This window comes from Pan troglodytes, chromosome 8, assembly GCF_028858775.2.
Source record: "Pan troglodytes isolate AG18354 chromosome 8, NHGRI_mPanTro3-v2.0_pri, whole genome shotgun sequence".
NCBI lineage: Eukaryota > Metazoa > Chordata > Mammalia > Primates > Hominidae > Pan > Pan troglodytes.
In genome coordinates, this window is record NC_072406.2 from 37207956 (window position 1) to 37228276 (window position 20321).

General features: G+C 45.3%; 1 protein-coding gene across 30 annotated transcripts in view; it reads left to right on the forward strand.

Moving 5' to 3' along the window:
- The window catches only part of KIAA1217, an 854498-nt gene that overhangs the window by 506701 nt on the left and 327476 nt on the right, over positions 1–20321 (forward strand). For 21 of the 30 annotated variants that reach the window (XM_063781488.1, XM_063781487.1, XM_063781489.1 and 18 more), the window contains one exon: positions 18352–18635. In XM_063781488.1, coding sequence (XP_063637558.1) covers positions 18522–18635 — 114 coding nt within the window. In that variant the 5' untranslated portion in view covers positions 18352–18521. Of the gene's footprint in view, positions 1–7283; positions 8040–18351; positions 18636–20321 lie in introns of those variants that run through there. The other 9 variants (XM_016962770.4, XM_063781486.1, XM_003951601.6 and 6 more) reach the window with 3 other exon arrangements.

A 20321-nucleotide genomic window follows, 5' to 3' on the forward strand; every position in this document is an offset into this window, starting at 1 on the left:
GGGTGACAGAGCAAAACTCCATCTCAAAAAACAAAAAAATTCGTTGCACTTTTTTACTTTTATGAACTCAAGCGTTACACGAATTAGGCTCCTAATATAGTGTTATGGAAACCCTGGCCCCAACCAGTCATTAAATATTCTATCCCACTCAATATTGTCCAGTTCAGAGATTGTAAAGTTTGCAAAAGGGGGGTGTTTACAAAGCAAAACGATGTCATCTGGGAAATGAAGAATGTTAAGCTCTAGCAGCCCTGGGGAGAAACACAAAATGCACTTCAGCTTAGGGCAGAGAAGCTTAGCCATCAATACTTTGTAAATCCTGGAGGGCTTCCTCTGCCTCCTGAATTCCAGCACCCCCTCTACCCACTTGGCTCCAGAAATTAGTCCTTCTGTATTAAAACTGTTTTTCCATCTGCAAGGAACAGAAGTCCCCTCCCTGCCCTACCCCGCCTCTGCTTCCGCCCCACCTTCAATTCTGTGGACTGAGGTGGGGAGAGAAAAATAAAATCACTGTAAAAATACTTAACTTCTGAAGCACGTGACTGGCTTTCAAGAATTCTATAAACTCGAGGGTGAGGCACTTGAAGAAGTTGGAGGCATGGCTCAGGGCAAAGCAGGGGCTACAGTGAGCCCTTTGAGTCTCTGGACACCCCTCTCGAGCGCCCCCAACCTCCTGATCACCCCTGATCCTCCTATCCAGCACCCCATTCCCAATTCTTCCTGGTGTTCTGAGACCCCCGAGGGAGTGCAGGCTGCGCGCAGGCAGGCGGCCCAGCCCCGGGTGCTGGGTGACCCCCTCAGCTCCAGGTGTGGCTGCAGGACTGTCAGCCTCCCGGGGGTGACATGGAAAGGTGAATGTATTTGCACTGCGCCTTTCATTCTGTGACATGTGTGTCTCTGTTTCTCTTAAAGCCTATGGCCATCACTCAACCGGAGGCTGAGAACTGATGACAAAGTGGAACAAAAACAAAACAAAACTAGCTGCGTTGTTGAAACAAAGTCAATTTCAGTGTTTATTTGGCAGAGAAGCCAGTAGAGGTGATCAAAGTGATCAGGGCAATTCACTTGTTTCGCTGGCCCTGGGAGGGAAGATGAGGAGCTCTGAATTCCAAAGGTAGGGGGAGAGGAGAGCAAATCTCAGGGGAGAGAGGGGTCAGGAAACTCCCTGGGCACAGGCAATCCCTGCCAGGACTCCAAGACACCAGTCACAGCCTTCTCCTTCTCCTGCATCAGGGTGACCTCCAGGGCCCTGTTCTCTGAGCCTCCACCGTCCACCCTGGGCTGCACCACGGCCCCCAAGCCTTCATGAGCACCGTTGCCCAAAGGCTATGCTCTGGTTGCACCCTTGCTCCCAAGCTCCCCTCACAGGCGCTTTCCCCTATCCTAGCAGCTCCACGCCTCCTCTGCTCTGAGGGTAGTTTCCATCTTTGGCCTCATCCTCCTGGAAGCCCTGCCCCCCAGGGAGGTCCCTGGCATCACAGTCTTAGCTTACAGACTAGAGGTCTCAGTGACTAGAGCAGGCGCCCAGCTGCAGGGAGACTTTGATAAATATCTATGGCTGAACTGCATGATGCCTTAGGGCTCTTACAGCAATGCCCCCCAAATAATACCAGACCCAATTCTATAGTTGAAAGAAGAGGAATTTTAGAAAATAGGTATACCGGGCCAGGTGCAGTGGCTCATGACAGTAATCTCAACACTTTGTGAGGCCAGGGCTGGAGGATTGTTTGAGCCCAGGAGTTCAAGACCAGCCTGAGCAACATAGTGAGACCTAATGTCTACAAAAAAATATAAAATTAGCCAGGCATGGTGGAGCGTGCCTGTAGTCCCAGCTACTTGGGAGGCTGAGGGTAGAGGATTGATTGAGCCCAAGAAGTTGAAGCAGTGAGCTGTGATCATACCACTGCAATCTAGCCTGGGTGGTGGAGTAAAAACTTGTCAAAAAAAAAAAAGAAAGAAGAAGAAGAGAGATACCTCCCCTTTTATTCTTCATTTCCATCTAGCAAAATAATAAAAATAATATTGATGATTGAGGGGTCACCTTGGACAATTGCCTTGGACTTCAGTAGTGAAAAACGAGGATAAAAGATCCTAAGGTATTCATCAAGTATAACAGAGCAAAGGCTGAACAGGACCCTGGAGACGAGAAAGATGGGAGAGATGACAGCCACACATTCGAGAATGCTCCAGGAGTCAGTTTGTTCAGCAGCAAAGTTGGGGGATGTTGGTGGGGGAAACAGGGAGAAGTGTACTCCATGATCCTAGTTTTGGCAACTTGATTGGTTCCCCTTCCTTCTTGCTCCCCCTACCCCCCAACCCCCACCTCCACAGGTCACCGCAGCTTTGAGAAATGGCAGAGGAGAAGCTCAAGGGCAGAAAATAAGCCAGGAGAGTCTCTTTCCCCCAAATACTCTATTGAAAGGGTTGATAATGAGGCACAGTGGGTAAAGCAAGGTAGCAACCCAGGTGCTTGTATCTGTAGAAGCTCTCATATTCTCGTGGATTCCACCCTGGCCCTTCAGGAACTCTGGGAAATATGCCATGGTTTTGCTCCCTCTGGGATAAAAGGGGTGAGCAGATACATGTTACACTTTTCACTTATAAGTTGCCACCTGGAATCCAGACTTTGTCTGCAGTGACCAGAGGGCAGAGCTGAGCGGGGCTTTCAAGACGGTATGCTGCACAGATGCCAGCTCTGGCCACAGTGCTGTGCACACGGGGTCTTTGCTGCCCAGCATCTATCTTCCAACTTAAAATAGATAAAAGAAACCATAATAAAAACCAACATCAATGGGTTCTCTTAAAAAGAAAGCAAATATGCTTAAAGTATTAACACATTGGATCTATGTGTAGTTTCACATTATATGACCACATGAGGAATTTGTGTGGAGTAGCAGGAGAGTTCCAAGACATTTCATAGGGAGACTTGAGTGTTGGTGGGTGGCGAGGGGCTCCTGGGCACCTCACTTATTGTCTGGCAGGATCTCCTTGGAGCCACTGGAATTTTAAGGACTTTAAGTAAGGGAAGATTGGTTACCCTCTGGAGAGAATGCTGGAGGTTACCTGGTGAAATTGTTGCTCTTAACGCAGAAGGGAAAATTCTGTTTTGATCTATGAGTCATATAGAAATGTATTATACTATGGAATTTGTGAAATTGCTTGTTAGTGGGGCTTGTAATACAGTCCGTGTGAGGCTCACACCTTTGCTCTAATTATTGTTTAAGATTAATTATTTTTTAATTATTGTTTCAGATTCTTTTATAGGGTCTTTGTTGGGAAACTCAAACAGTATCATTATGTTCCCCTCACATTTGGAAACCTAAGGCGCCCAGAGGGCTTATCTTGGGATCACACATAGGTGGCCATCTGTGCTGGTTTGCCAGGGACAGTCGTGGTGTCTTATTGTCCAGTTGTAATTATTAATAGTGTCTACTTTCCCTCTCACAAATGCTGGTTTATACTAAGTATAAGGTCACCCTAACCACCTGACACATTGCTGTCAAAACTAGGATTGGAGAGCCCACATTTCACATGCGCCAGATCATCCATTTAAGCAAATGTTATCCCAGTTGTTAAAAATCCTTTATTTCTGACTTACAGGGCCTCATACCATAGCAGCCTGTCTTTTAGAAACAGTTAATGTGGAACACATCAAACACGAGGCCTCTGGTTGAAACACTTTTGTTGACTTCTTTGTTTTTCACTTTGTTTTAATTGACTCTCACAGTTATGAATGCCTTTGAAAAGTACATTTTAAGGACTTCAGCAAGCATTAATTATTTCTTTTGTGGCCTGATGTCAAGTCATTTTCAACTATCTGGTTCTTAATAGGATTTAAAGTGAAAAAATATTAACTATGTATCAGGGCAATTCCACTTACTCTTGGTTCTTGCAATGATTTCTCTGTTGAAAAACTTACATAGGCCAGGCACAGTGGCTCACGCCTGTAATCCCAGCGTGATTACTTTGGGAAGCCGAGGTGGGCGAATTACCTGCGGTCAGGAGTTCGAGACCAGCCTGGCCAATGTGGTGAAACCCCGTCTCTACTAAAAATACAAAAGAAAAAGAAAAAGAAAAAAAGCCAGGCGTGGTGGTGCATGCCTGTAATCCCAGCTACTCAGGATGCTGAAGCGGGACAATTGCTTGAACCCTCGAGGCAGAGATTGCAGTGAGCCAAGATCGCGCCATTGCACTCCAGCCTGGGCGACAAGAGCAAAACTCCGTCTCAAAAAAAAGGAAAAAATGCCGGGCGCAGTGGCTCACGCTTGTAGTCCCAGCACTTTGGGAGCCTGATGCGGGCAGATCACAAGGTCAGGAGATCGAGACCATTCTGACTAACACAGTGAAACCCCATCTCTACTAAAAATACAAAAAATTAGCCAGGCATGGTGGCATGTGCCTGTAGTCCCAGCTACTCGGGAGGCTGAGGCAGGATAATCACCTGAACCCAGAAGGTGGAGGTTGCAGTGAGCTGAGATCATGCCACTGCACTCCAGCCTGGGTGACAGAGCAAGACGCTGTCTCAAAAAAAAAAAAAAAAAAAAGAAAGAAAGAAGGAAGGAAAAAAAGAAAAATTTACATGAAGGAAGTTGACATGCTTTCCACAACCCTATAATTGGCCTGCTGAGAAATCATATGCAATTGTTTACGATTTTTGTGATTAATTCTCTTCGTGGTGGATGCCATTTACGTTGCGTTATCAACACCAATAATGGTCCAGTTCTGTAACGGGTTAGCTATGACTGCAAAATCACCATTTGTCTTTACAGCACTCTTTTATCTCATCACTTGTCTTTCCTTTTAAATGACATTTGTTTTATGTGGTAGCTCATTTTGAGTCATGAATTGCAACATATGGAACCACTAACCAAGAAATAGTCTTGCACCTTTCCCTGTTAACAGAAACGGAGTTGAAAACTTAGCCTCCTGGTATTATTATTATTCCAGTTCTTTATGTGACTGGAGGAAAATCAGATTTCAAGTTCTTCCCGCTTTCCTTATGCCTTTCACAGCAAATTTCAAAGTATAGCAGTAGGCAGATTGCAATGTAATAGCAATTTTTAAGCCCAGAAATTAAATTAAACCAGAAAGAAATACACCTACTTCTAGTTCAAATAGTGTTTCTTCCAGAAAGAAGAACATCTCCACAGTAACAGCAGTGACAATAAGAGTATTTTCATGAAGATCGGAGTTACCAGGTTTATATAGATTGCAGAATACAGCTACTGTTTTCCAGAGACACTGACAATCAGTGCTAAATTGTTAGGAAGGTCTCTGTGCTTTGGAGAAAGATATGGAATAGTCGGTGCAAGGGCAAATAGAGTGCCTTCTCAAATTGTTTTCAGTTCCTCTTATTAAGGAGGAACAAAAGGCCAGTAAGTAATCCAATAGAAGCTTTTCCCTATAGAATGGTCAGAAAGTTTGATCATTCAAAAGAACATTATTTTACCATAAATACATGTCTAGGTTTCATGATCCTTAATGATTCATGTTAATTCTCTTCCCCCAATGCCTTTTTCTGTTGTGCATATCACAGAGTTTTGTTTCCGGGAATATCAGCAGAGAGGGCAGTGGGCTTGGCCCATATGGGGGAGGGGAGGGTCCTAGCAGCTGGAACACAAGGTCGGCTGACCAAGGGGGTTCCTTGGGCTGCCTGGAAAATGGTAGTTCAGACCTGGTGGGAGACATTTCCCTATTTTTGTCCATCTAGGGGTCAGCAGAGGCCTGAAAGACTGCTCTGACACCTTCCAAACAGCCCCCAGGAAATCTTAATCAGCATCTGCCAATGGATCTTTTCTGCCTGGGTTGAGCTAGCCAGGAGGGCCCTGGGGCAGGGTGCTGTTTGCGGCTGCCAACTGCCGTGGCAGCCCTCTGCTGCCTCCTTCATCCTGGGGTTTTTGCCTTTGTGCTACACCAAATGACAGGTAGGAGCTGTTAAGCACGGGCTCTCAGGACACCAGAGCAAGGGGATTGGGGTCACAACCAAAGGCTGCGGGACATCTGATTTGGGCTGCTGCATCTGCTGCTACAGTGTTTCTCTCTCTCTCTCTCTCTCTCTCTCTCACACACACACACACACACACTTTTCTCCCGCCCTCCTCCCCACTCTTCCTAGCATTAATACTTTAAAGACAAATACACAACAGTATACAAGAATCAGGATGATCTGGACCTGAAAGGCTGAACACAGCAGGGCCCTCCTTCATGAACATTTTGCACCTAAGGAAATAATAAGGTTAAAACTAGATTCATCTGGCCTTTGCCCAGGGGCCACCAGGACAGAAACTGTGTAAGATTAGTTCCTCCTTAAAGCAAGATTGCCAGGTAATTCTGTTGCAAAGTCATAGAGACCTTAAGTTATCTGCCCTGCAAACCCCACTGCCTCTATTCAGGCTGCCGAGGCACTGCTTTAATTTTTTGAAAGATTCACCGTGTCTTCTTGGATTTCAAGAAAAATCCCGTTAAGAATTGAGGGGCTCTCTTCTTCCCCTCCTGACGTGAGTGTAACTCACTTCCTGGTATGTCTCCTTTCCTTTTGGCCTACATCCTTTGTCTGTGGAAGCATAAGGTGCTTCCACATCCTTATGTCTTAAATGGCCAAAATACGTCACCCCCACTGCCAAAACACACAGGTCACTCGAGGTCACAATCTGGAACATAGGCTGGCCATTGTTCTGCACACATTCTTGATCTAAATCAATCTCAAACCTTGCTGGAATGCCCTGTAAACTGGGGCAAGGTATGGTCACCAGACTAACCATTGTCCTTTTTTACCCCTCCTGTGACGGGGCTACTACAGGTTACAAAATCGCGCTCTTCCTCCTAGCTACTGTGTTACTCTGAGATATCTGACATCGCAGAGCTAATGTTGCCTAAATTATTTTCCCATCCTCTTTTTTTTTCGGACATCATGCCTCCTATTTTCACTCTCTGGGAACTCTGCCAGTTTTTCAAGGACTGGGTAAAGAACAAAATAAATATTTGTAGGTGGTTTAAAAGGAGAAGTATGTTGGTTGTAACTCTGCCTGTCCAAAGAAAAGCATTTTCACTGTCTTTCAGATTTTTGGAGTCGTTAACTGGGAGAGCTTCAGAAGATTGACTTTACTAGTTTACCTTTCAGATTTGTGATTAAGGGCTGCGTGTGTGTGTGTGTGTGTGTGTGTGTGTGTAAGTGTGTTGGGGGAGGGAGGAGTCTGAGAAAGTGAGCAAGTACGTAGAAACTTTTTTTTAAAAAGTCCAGATTAAGTGATTGAAATCGACTGTGTGCAAATGACGCTATACCTCTTCATAGATGTTAATCGGGCCCTAAAAAGTTAGTGCCGGAAAGTGCTTACTTACAACACCCAGCATATATTCTTTCTTTCAAATTGTTTGGGATTTTTTTTTTAAGGGAGTTCACTGAAATTTGGGAGGTTCAACAGGTTGCTGTTTTTTAATATGTGGATCACCCGATTTGGGAGGCTCACTCTGCCTCTGAGATTAAAGAGATGAGGGCACTGGCTCCCAGCGAAGGCTCCCGGCCTTAATCATGTGTGAAATGTTTTCCTTCCTCGGCTGCAGAGCCTCGGTGGTTTGCAGCAGTGGAACCAGGCAGGCCCAGTTGTGGGTAGGAGAGGCCGTCACCTGTTGAGGCCTCCCCCCCACACCCCCGCATCGCCCTGCCCTGGCAGAGCCCAGCCCCCAGTCCCCGGAGAGCGCGCCTGAGGACGGACGGACGGACGGACGGACGGACAGACCGACCTAGGGACGGAGGGCCAGGGGCAGGGGAGATCCAAGAGGCCCCGCGCTGGAATGCAGTTTTCTCGGGCGAGGGAGACTTTGCACCGGAGTGGAAAAAAGTTTGGGGTGGGGTTTCGCACCGTCCCCTCCTCCCCAGCCCCGGGCCCCCTCCCAGGCGCTTTCTGGGAGCTTTTAGAACTGCGCTCTGAAGTTTCCAGAGAGCGAGGAGCTTTTGCGGCAGGCAGAGACAATGGAAGAAAATGAAAGCCAGAAATGTGAGCCGTGCCTTCCTTACTCAGCAGACAGAAGACAGATGCAGGGTAAGTAACAGACCCATTCAAAGATGGAGTTACAGGGACGCGTGCCCCTTGCCGCTTGCTGCTTTTTATAAACTGCAGCTCTGGGACCTGGCAAAGGAAAAAAAAAAAAAAGGCAATTTCTTGGGATGGTACATTTTCCAAACTGAGTAGAGCATAGAGAACTGTGATTTCTTAGGCTTGACTTTATCTCTGGCACGATTTTCTTAAGCAGCAAAAGAGGTGGTGGGGTGATGTCACATTTGTAGTGCAGTGAGCCATCAGCATGAGCTGTATCTCTAAGCAATGACAAATAAATCACTAAGCAGCTTTTAATCATTTCCCCCCGGGGCTCCAGCCACGGGAGAAAGGAGCTGTTTTTGTGAAACTGTCTCTAGGACGGCAGCTTCCATTCATTGGTTGGGGGATTCCATGCGGCAGATGCATGCTGGCTGCAAAGTTTGTGCAGAATTTTAGAGTTAAATCACAGAAACCAGGCATGTTTTATTTTACAGATCCGAGCAGCAGGGGAGGGCTTGAGCATCTGGGTGATAGATAGAACTCTGGATCTTCTTTTATGTTTTAATTCAAAACTTGAGAGTTGTTGGACAATTTTGGTAAATTTTCTCCAGGCAGTTTCCCTTTAATTGTGTTTATAATAGACTTGTCTTTTCCGTAGGGAATTTCCAGAAGCTTATGTTGTTACAAAGAAATTTCGCACCGGGTTGGGTGGCCAGAGGAGGTCCCTGCTCTCTGGCATCTGATGCCTGTGATGCCAAGAGCTGATTCTGTGGGATCCTATAGGCAGCATGTTCATAAACCACACAGCCCTGGACCACCCGCCCCACCCTCCCTCAGGTTCATGCAGGGGCCAGTACACAACAAAAAGACGTGCGGGAGTGCAGTGCTGTGCGTGGGAGTAGGGATTATGCACAGGGGAAAAGGTGTGTGTTTTATGAAAATGTGAAAGGGAAGTAACACATGACTCATCCACGCTGAAAATGCAAAGCTAAGCCAGTCAGGAGAACTTACAATGACAAGAGATAGAAATCCCCCAGTGAAATGCAGAAAACTTGAAGTTTTGTAATGGCTGGAGAATCCCTGAGTCTGAACAGTCATCTGTCGAAGTGTCTGCCTTCGTGCTGCCAAAGCACAGCACTCTCCTTCAGGCTACCGGGGTCAGTGGCATCCAGTGGAAGATAAGGCTACCTCGTCCCCCTGACCCCCGCAACCCCCCACCCCCATTTTCTAGGACAGGATCCTACTTCAGGAATTCAACCTCTGGGCCTGTCCTGAAAGAGATGACTCAGATTCTAGAGGGGCCATTAGAAAGGGATCCATTTAAGAAATGACTTTCCAACAATCAGGGCAATTCAGAGGCTTCAGAGGCTAGGATGGTCAGGCTGAGACAGTGTGCTCCTTTGCTCACTAATTCATTCATTCAGTGAATATTGAGCATCTGTTATGTAGACGTCACTGTTTTAGCTGCCAGACATCCAGTGGTGAACAAAGCGACTAAAAATACTTGCCTTCATTTAACTTCCAGTGTAAGGACCAAGTTTCAGGGGGTGGGGAGCTGGTAGAGACAGACAATGAACAAATAAATAAAATATATAGCATGTTAGATGGCACGGCTGCTGGATTTAGCAAATAAAAATACAGGAGGCCCAGCTAAATTTGAATTTCAGGTAAACGGTGAATTTTTTTTTTTTTTAGTATAAGTATATCCCATGCCATATTTGGGATATACTTATGCTAAAAATACTTCTCCATTATTTAGGTAAAGTGCACATTTAACTGAGCAGTCCTGTATCTTATCTGGCAACCCTATTTGATGGAAATAAGGTTACGGAGAAAAATAAAGCAGGAAAAGGAATAAGGAGTGAAACTGTAAATAGGATTATTAGAAAGAGCTTCGCTGAAGTGATATTTGAACAAAGACAGGAGAGGTAACAGCAGGGATGTAATGTTTTCAAAGAACAGCAAGAACATGGGAGAAGGATGGGAGGAAAAGAGATTGAGAGGTAATCCCAGGCCAGATCACCTAGGGCCCATGAAACCATTGTGAGGACTAGAGCTTTTATTTTGAAAGAGGTGGGAATCTCCTGGCAGGTGAGACTACTCTTTTTCTTTTTTTTATTTTTTTATTTTTTTATTAGAGAGGGTCTCATTTGTCACCCAGACTGGAGTGCAGTGGTGTGATCATAGCTCACTGCAGCCTTGAACTCTTGGGCTCAAGCAATCCTCTGGCCTTAGCTTCCACATAGCTGGGACTACTGGGACATGCCACCATGCATGGTTGTATTTTATTGTGTTTTATTTTATTTTATTTTATTTTAGAGAAGGGGTCTTGCTATGTTGCCCAGGTGAGTTACAAAGGGATTTGTCTTTTTAAATGGGGTAATACTGGGTGCTGTATTGAGCACAATCCAAGTAGGGTTGAGGGAAGGGCAGGGAGGCCTTTAGGAAGCTTCTGCAGTCAAGGAGGCAAGAACCAGGGCTAGCTTGGACCACGCAGTGATTAGCAGGCGGTGATAAGCCAGCAGATTCTAGGTGTATATTGAAGGTAATGCCCAAAGCATTTCCTGTAGCCTGGGCAGCATAGTGAGACCCCATCTCTAGAAAAAAAAATTTAGCTAGGCATAGTGCCCTGTAGTCCCAGCCACTTGGGAGGCTGAGGCAGGAGGATCACTTCAGCCAGGAGGTTGAGACTGCAGTTAGCCATGATTACACCACTGCACTCTAGCCTGGGTAACAGTGTAAGATATTGAAAGAAAGAGAGAGAGAAAGACAGAGAGAAAGAGAAGGAAGGAAAAAGAAAAAAGAAAAGAAAAGAAGAGAGGGGAGGGGAGGAGAGGAGAGGAAAAAAGAAAAGACAAACAAGACAAGACAAAAGCAATTGCTAAAGGATTCAACTTGGGATGTAAGAGAAAAAGAGGAGTCAGAGACAACTTCCAAAATTTTGGTGTAAGCTGCTGGGAGAACGGAGTTGCCATTTGCCTAAGTTGGGGAGTATTTACAAAGAACAGATGAGAGGGTGTTTATGGTTTGAGGTTCTGAGGAGCAATCTTTTGATAGATTAGGATTGAGAAGTTTATCAGGTATCCAAGTGGAGATGTTGACTACAATTTGGATATTAATCACTAGAGCTGAAGGAAGACTGAGAATGGAGAGTTCCCCTAAGATTGAATCTGTGTGCAGAAGAAAAAGTCCAAAGGATGCCCCCCGAGGCAGTCCAGCATCTAGAGGTCAGGGAGATTGGAAGGAAGGGCTGGAAAAAATAGCAAAAGTGGAATAAAAATCCAAATTAGATTTTTAAAATCCTGTTCAGTTCTGGGTGAATATGATGCTGTAGAGAAGCATGGCTTCATTTTTAGTTCTCCCGGTGAGCACGAGTGCCGCAAGGGAGAGCAACATCTCTGATGCTAACATCACCCATAACGTTCATTTCTATCATTGCATTCTCTCTTGTGTCTGCCTGTGTATCTGTTTTACCCAATGACAATGTGATATTCCACAGCAAGGACCATGTTTTATTTATTCACGTTTGCATTTCCAGCACCTAACAGAGCACTGGGCAACCTAACAGAGCACTCACTGGGCACTGTAGAAGGCACTCAATAATCATTTGTTGAATAAAAGGCTAATTTTACCACTTCGGGACTTTGAGTTTATTATCCTGCTATAGATAAGGATCCCTAGGGTGATCATGTAACTTATTGTCCAAATGAGATCCTTTTGAAAGTGAAAGGGAACACTCAAATAATTTTACTGGGACAACAGTTGTAACCCAGAGCTGTTTTGACAAACTGGGGTATATGATCACCCTAAGAATAGCTCTAATCAATGAAGCTTCCACGGCTGAACAGCCCGGCTACCAGGTAAATAACAATGGGGAAGTGTAGCGCATAGTGTGCTTTGCAAAGTAGGCACTCAACAATTATTGGTGGAACATGAATCTAACTGTATCATATTCTCTTTGAAGCCCATGGGCTCTACATTGTGACCCTGGGGCATAGGCATTCCTTGGGATGACTCTGTCCACAGCAGTCCTGACGTGTGTGCTTTTGCTCTGGTTCCTAAGGTCTTGAAACCTCTATGCAAGTGAAGTGCTATCAGCCCACCTGCTTGCCTTCCCCACTGTCTGATTGGCAGCCTCTCATCGAGTGCAAGCCTGGGGAATCAGATATGCAGAAGCCTCCTCTAAAACAGCCCCCTCAGTCTCTGTACCCTTATCCCGTTTCATTCTTCAAAGCACTTACCGTTACATGATATTTAGAGTCTATATGATTTGTTTGTGGTTGGCCTCTCTATTTCAAATGTGGACTCCTCTATGAGGGCATTAAGTCTGACTTGATCTACTTCACACTGTATCTCCTAACTCCTTTCAGTGTGGGAGCAGGCAGTCAATAAATATTTGTATGAATGAATGAATCAATCAGTGCTTGACACAGAATGCTTTTCTGGGAAGAGGAGCTCCTGTCTCTATTTTGTCTAAGATCTATACCAGAAATCCTCTTCATCACTGGTAAAATTTTAAGGTACTATAGAGGAATATAATGACCTGGTTTCAGCTGTAATTTCTGTGCTGATTTGTATATATATTATGATAGTAACAAGGGAGCTAACCCCATCACTTTGGGATGCTGAGGCAGGAGGATCACTTAAGGCCAGGAGTTCTAGGCCACCCTGGGCAACATAGTGAGACCCCATCTCTACAAAAAAAAATGTTTTTAAAGTAGCCGTGCATGGTGACTATGCACCTGTAGTCCCAGCCACTCCAGATTCTGAGGCAGGAGGATCACTTGAGCCCAGGAGTTTGAGGCTGCAGTGAGCCATGACTGCATGACTGCATTCCAACCTGGGTGACAGAGCAAGACCCTGTTTCTAAAAACAAACAAAGAAAAAAAACAAGGGAGCTTGAAAACTGAGGGATGCTGTAGGATTCTGCGGCCTGCTAACCGATTATGTGTATTAATTGGATAGGCTAATTGTTGTAACCACCCTCTAATCTTGGTGGCTTTGCATGATTAAGGCTAATTGTTCACTCAGACACAGCACAGTGTGATTTCTGTGGCCAGGTGGATTTCCTGGGTGGCCGCTGAGGCTCCTCCTGCCTTGCCACTATGGCATCCCCCACGGCCTTGGAGGGTTCTGCTGGATCCTTTGTATTCAACTGGCCAAAGAGTAAAGAGAGAGAGAACGTGGAAGGTTATTCGGGAGGTCTAGGGGTCCCAACAAAAGGTGGCCCACATGGCTTCTGCCCACAATACATTGACTGGAATTAGTACAAGGCCCCAGTGAGATGGAGATGGCTGGAAAATGTGGTCTTCCTCTGTGTGCAGCAAAAGAGCGTTCTGGTCGAACACATAGGGCTGTCTCTGCCACGGTACACCCAGAGAGGTTGTACAACCAGACCAAACAGCAACTCCCTATGATGCTCCCTATGACAAGAGAGCTTCTCAGCACAATTGAGAAGGAGACAGCTAACCAGAAGCCACTAGAAAGAAGTGAGGGATGCCTTCCCTAAGAGTCTGTGGCCTACCTAATCTTGACCCAGGAATAGGATCTCAGGGAAGCCATCAGCACTGTTGCTGGCTCTGGAGCAGGTGTGGAATGCCTGAGTGGTGCAAGGCCCCAAATCCCTTGCTGCAGGTCAGCTGACCCAGCCAGAGTAACCCGAGTTGTGGCAAAGAAGCTGGCCTTGGCAGCGCCTGCAGTTGCCTGCCTGACGGACTTGCAGTGCGGCTTTCTCCTTGAGGACGCCCCATCTTCCATGAGCCTCTGCGTGTTTGGTGTCTGCCCCAGCCCCTACTTTCTATGCTTTCTTTCCAGAATGCCAAATCCTAGCCTGGGAGCCCCTTGGATTCCTGAAGAGTGTCCCTTTAGCACTTCTGCCTGCCTTGTCCTCACTTCTCCAGGGAATGTTCCAGGGATTTTGCTCAGCTTTAAGCTCCTATGTTGCTCTTTGCCCTGCTTGAAGTGAGCTCCCAGGAGGAGTTGCCCTGGGCTCTGCAGAGGCTGGGAGGGGCAGGAAAGGGAAACAGGACTGCCTTTCAGCAAGCCCAAGCCTTGCCTTCATGCTACAGCTTCATTATTTTGTTTGACAAGGATTCCCAGAATAGCGAACAGCTAGACACACCCATATTTAAATGTTAACACCAAAGCGCATTCCAAACAAGAAATCGAATTGTATTTCTGTTTTGATGGCTTGGATAATCCACACTTGAGCTTTTCTCTATTCATGTGGATAATGAGGAGTTGGCCAGGCTCAGACCTCTGACAACATGGCTGTGGAATTGTGACTAAATGTCCTCTGCCTGATCCCTCTCTAGTTTGTAATCATTCTTAGTTTTTCTCCACTGAAAAGACCACATTCTCCTTAAATGGCTGGAATGGCAGAGTTGTTGCTTCTCCCTCAGGTGTGGGGCTTGACGCTTCCAAGAGCTGAGCCTTGTCGAGGAAAAGGCTCAGGTGACAGATGTGGTGAAGTGCCTTTGTGTGGAAAGTGGCGTTAGGTGGCTCTGAGTGCTGGTGACAGGAGAGCAGGTGCCTCGAGGTAGGAGGGGAGGCAGACAGGATGATAGAGCATTGGGCATTGGGTGGAAGGCACAAGGCAGGAAATTGAGACAAAAGGAAGGAGTGAGCTCCAAAGGCAATCCGATGTTTGCCAAGTGGCTGCATTGAGCCTTCTAGCCTTGCTAGTGGTTGATGCTTTTTGTACCTTTCCTCTAAATCGCATCAATCCTTGTTAAGCAACTGGAGATATTTTGGAAAAACCCACAAGAAAGAGAAAAAACAGAAAAGCAACATGAGGTGAAAAGTGCTAGGAAAAAAACAGGGGTCTGATGAGTCTAGTCCAGTAAGTCAGGGCTGCTCCAAGATTAATGTGGACTGAAGATTGGCTCTGACCCCGAAAACTCTCCCCTTCCATCTCCCTTCCCAACTCATTTCAAAGAAGAAAGAGGGTTTATTGTCCCGGCTGTCTAGAACTCTCCTGATGCTCTTTGGATGAAATAGAATAGATCATATGAGCCTGTGCAGCATAGTAAGGCAGGATGCGACTTTCTGCTGTTATTGCCGTTGGACATGCATGGATGTTTATCTGTATGGCTGTATGTGTGTATGTTGACAGATGTGTGTTATGCCTGCATAGGAAATCACCTTTCCAGAGGCTTAATCCTGTTAATTCATCTAGCTGTCCTGGATAACTTAAAATATATTTTCTTAATAATGTCAAAACTAATTTTCCAATTCCACTTAAAAGTCAATAGCGTTGCTGGGTGTGATGGCTCATACTTGTAATCCCGGCACTTTGGGAGGCTGAGGCGGGCGGATCACTTGAGGTCAGGGGTTCGAGACCAGCCTGGCCAACGTGGTGAAACCCCATCTCCATTAGAATATAAAAATTAGCAGGGCATGGTTGCGCACGGCTGTAATCTCAGCTACTCGGGAGGCTGAGGTACAAGAATTGCTCGAACTCGGGAGGTAGAGGTTGCAGTGAGCTGAGATCGCACCACTGCACCCTAGCCTGAGTGATGGAGTGAGACTCTGTGTCCAAAAAAAAAAAAAAAAAAAGGTAAAAAAAAAAATAAAAATAGCCAGATGTGGTGGCACACATCTGCGGTCCCAGCTAGTCAGGAGGCTGAGGCAAGAAGATTGCTTATGCCCAGGAAGTAAAGGCTGCAGTGAGCCATGATCATGCTACTGCATTCCAGCCTGGGTGATAGAGCAAGACCTTGTCTCAAAAAAAAAAAAAAAAAAAAAAAGGCAAGAGTGTTAGATCAAGTATACAACAATTTTGGCTGATATGAAATACATGCACAGCACTCAAAAGATAAAGCTAAACCTCTTCAGATTGCACAGGTATTTATCAACCTGAGAGATAGCATTTTTGGCATCTGGCTTTGTTCAGTAGATCCTGTTATTTCTCTATTATTAAGGAAGAGATCATTTTAAAGGTAGCCATGATGTGAGTCTAAGTGTTGGAAGGGCAACCTAAATAAATGAAACGACAGTTTAGCCCCCAATAGCTTTTAAACCAATAGTTGCATCTTCTTCTCCTTGTAAACTTACTGCTGAAACTAATGAAAAGTAGAAGAATTGACTAATTTGGCTGTGCTTTTCCTTCCCTTCCCGATCAGTGTCTGATGGAGATGTTATAATTAGCAATGTAATGAGAATTGAAGGGTAAACAAGAAGAATTATTCCCAGAACACACATCAAGGGTTAGAAGACTGGAACAGGAAAACCAGCCTGAGATGAAAATATTTTCTCTGCCCAACCAACGGGCATCTATACCTAGAGTTCTATATACAGATCTTTCTGGGCAAAGACAAGGGAAAGAGTGGTGGTCACATTGCTTTCAGGAAACTGGTTTATGCCTAGACTCTTAACACCTGTTGCTTTGCAAAACTAGTGTGAAGGATTGGTTCTCTGTTTATCTGGGATTCAACTGAGCAGAACTCCCAAATATTAAATCTGTATTTTCCTGCACTTAACTTGTAAAGATAAATAATTGGCAAATATGCTTCTATTGGAAACTTATTTTAAAAAAATTAGAATAGTTTTAAAAGATTTAGAGGTAGAAGGCTCTTTGCATACCTAATGTTAGTTCAATCGTCTTCATTTTATTCATGAAGAGAATGACACTGAGAGAGGTCACATCATTTGTTCTAAATGTCGGATTAAAGCCAAGATTCCTGAGATCCAGCCTAGTACTTTTTCCAGGGAATTCAGTGGACAAGGAAACATTATTCTGCCTATATCAGCAATACTTTATGATAAGAACTGTTCTTCGTGAAGAGCCTGACTTCATGAAGAGAGCCTGTCTAACTCCTGAAGTGCTTCTGAATGTTTTACTTTTTCTCCCTAATCTATTTGTTTTTTTAAAAAAAGTAACTCTCTTTTCTGAGCTAGCTGGAATATTCATACCTGACACCCCATCTCCCAACCATCGAGGATGAATGGAGATTCCCTTTACATGCTCCCCACTCTCAGCATTGACATCATATGACTTGGTTGATCTGTTCTTAGCAGAAACCAACTTGTCCCTTCAAAGCCAGCTCAGAAGGCAAGATGTCTTAGGTCCAAGCTATCAGGATGTACCATTGCTCTTCCTTTTCACTGTGTTTTAGGTAAAGTCCACCTCAAGTAAAATTTGTCTAAGCCTTTACTTTATAACCCCTCGATTGTTACTTTTTTTTTTTTTTTTTTTGAGACGGAGTCTTGCTCTGTCTCCCAGGCTGGAGTGCAGTGGCGTGATCTCGGCTCACTGCAAGCTCTGCCTCCCAGGTTCACGCCATTCTCCTGCCTCAGCCTCCCGAGTAGCTGGGACTACAGGTGCCCACCACCACGCCCGGCTAATTTTTTTGTATTTTCAGTAGAGACGGGGTTTCACTGTGTTAGCCAGGATGGTCTCGATCTCCTGACCTCATGATTCACCCGCCTCGGCCTCCCAAAGTGCTGGGATTACAGGCATGAGCCACGGCGCCCGGCCCTCGATTGTTACTTCTGATGGTATTCTTATGCTTGCTTGGTTTATGCCAATATGAGAAAATAAAATTTTCAAATGGTTCACATGTGTCAATAATTACTTACGTACAGGGTGATAGCTATTTTTGTTCTTGGTGATGAAACAAATGTTTCAGAAACCCGACTGAGCTTATATAAGAATCCTGTTACCAGAATGCAACTGTTATTAAAAATACAGAAATAATCAGAATCACTGGAGTTAACTCTTTCTATAATTACAGACAAGGATAAGGAATAACCCTATTGCCTGCACACAAGTAGCCTAACCAAGTGTTCTTGAGGGTTTTCTTGTTTTTGTGTTTTGAGATAGGGTCTCACAACTGTCACCTACCCAGGCTGGAATGCAGTGGCACGATCATAGCTCACTGCAGCCTTGACCTCTTGGACTCAAGCAGTTGTCTTGCCTCAGCCTCCCGAGAAGCTGGGACCACAGGCGTGCACCACTACGCCTGGCTAATTTTAATTTTTTGTAGAGATAGGGGTCTACTATGTTACCCAGGCTGGTCTCGAACTCTTGGGCTTAAGCGATCCTCCCGCCTTAGCCTCCCAAAGTGCTGGGGTTACAGGCAGGAGTCGCCATGCCCAGTGAACATCTTTATTTCTAAAGTACGATTTTTCATATTTCTTTGATTGTGGATTTTCTCCCCTGACTGCTGCAAAGCAGAAAAAGAAAGAAAAAGAAAAAAGATTTGCGAAGTTAACATTCATACATTAACAACTGCCGCAAACCCTCTTGGTGTTCTGCAAATGAGACTTCTAGTGTGAAATCATTAATTGTGAACCGAATTTTTTTGTCTTTCAGAACAAGGCAAAGGCAATCTGCATGTAACATCACCAGAAGATGCAGAATGCCGCAGAACCAAGGAACGCCTTTCTAATGGAAACAGTCGTGGTTCAGTTTCCAAGTCTTCCCGTAATATCCCAAGGAGACACACCCTAGGGGGGCCCCGAAGTTCCAAGGAAATACTGGGAATGCAAACATCTGAGATGGATCGGAAGAGAGAAGCGTTCCTAGAACATCTGAAGCAGAAGTACCCCCACCACGCCTCTGCAATCATGGGTCACCAAGAGAGGCTGAGAGACCAGGTACGAATACGCTCTCATTTCTCCTTGTGTAGCTCGCTCTCTAATGAACATCGAGGAAAGCAAATTTACTTTCTTTGTAAAAGGTAAAGGATAGCTTAGTGGACTGTGCATACTATTTAGTTGTTCTGGATCTCTTTGGGGCCTTGGGAGGAGGAAGCCGGGTGTAGAAAACTTCTGCCTGCAAGCTCAGTCTTCTTTGCCAATACAGCAAGAGAACAGGAGGCCAGGCCAGAGAGGAAGGGCCTAGAGAGTATGCAGTTCCCCAAAAGAGTGTTCCCATGTTCAACCACAAACACATCTAAACACATCTAAAGTGCAGGGAATGAAGGGGTATTATCTACTGAGGAAAGCATGGCACCAACTACTGTGTACCCTGAAAGCACGGAGTGCTTAGCACTGTGAATGAATGAAGTAATGAATGAATGAATACACAAATACATAAATGTATTTTCAGGGTAAAATAGATCTTACAGATACAGACTTGTGGTAACTCCTTTTCCTTAAAAAGCTGACATTAGGGTTTTGTTTCTGCTCTTTTTTTTTTTTTTTTTTTTTGAGATGGAGTCTTGCTCTGTCGCCCAGGCTGGAGTGCAGTGGTGCGATCTTGGTTCACTGCAAGCTCCGCCTCCCGGGTTCACGCCATTCTCCTGCCTCAGCCTCCTGAGTAGCTGGGACTACAGGCACTGGCCACCATGCCCGGCTAATTTTTTGTATTTTTAGTAGAGACGGTGTTTCATCGTGTTACCCAGGATGGTCTCGATCTCCTGATCTCGTGATCCGCCCGCCTCAGCCTCCCAAAGTGCTGGGATTACAGGCGTGAGCCACCGCACCCGGCCTTTTTTTTTTTTTTTTGGAGATGGGTTATTGCTGTATTACCCAGGCTGGAGTGCAGTAGTGCTATCATAGCTCACTGCAGCCTAGAAATCCTGCACTCAAGATCCTCTCATCTCAGCCTCCTGACTAGCTAGGACTACAGACATGCAGCACCGTGCCTGGCTCATTTTTTATTTTTGGTAGTAGAGACGGGGTCTTGCTCTATTGACCAGGCTGGTCTTGAACTCCTGGCCTCAAGTGATCCTCCTGCCTCTGCCTCCCAAAGTACTAGAATTACAGGCATGAACCACTGTGCCTGGCATTTTTTTTCTTTTGAATCACAGATGTGCTCCTTCTGCATGCGTTGCTTTGTGCTAGCTTTCTGTCTTCACCTACCTGTTTCCTCTGGTTATTTTGACAGCCATATAGACATTACCCAACTGTGGCTAGGGATGTTTTTGTTTCTTGGCTGTGTGCAATTACTTTTAGCAGATAGAGCAGATTTGGGGTCGCAGGAGATATGAGGCCTCCTCTACTGACCTCACTGGTGAGTTACCAGATTGACCTTTGTGTATGGAGAATGTAGGGAAGGAAGCAGAAAGAACTTAACCATATATGTGATGGGTGGGGGTGGGAAGGAGGGCAGGATGATATTGATTTCCACACAAGGGAGAAAAGCTCAGTGTTTTAAGTCTGCTGTCTTCCCAGTTAGGTGCAAAAATTATGTCTAACTCACTCAGCCTTTGATTATCCATGGACATGGAGATTGGCATCAGCCCGAATAATTGAAATCTATACTTTATTCTCAATCTCATATTCTTCCTTAAATTCAATCTTCTCTTCTAGAGAATCATTATCTGAGTGGCTAAAAAT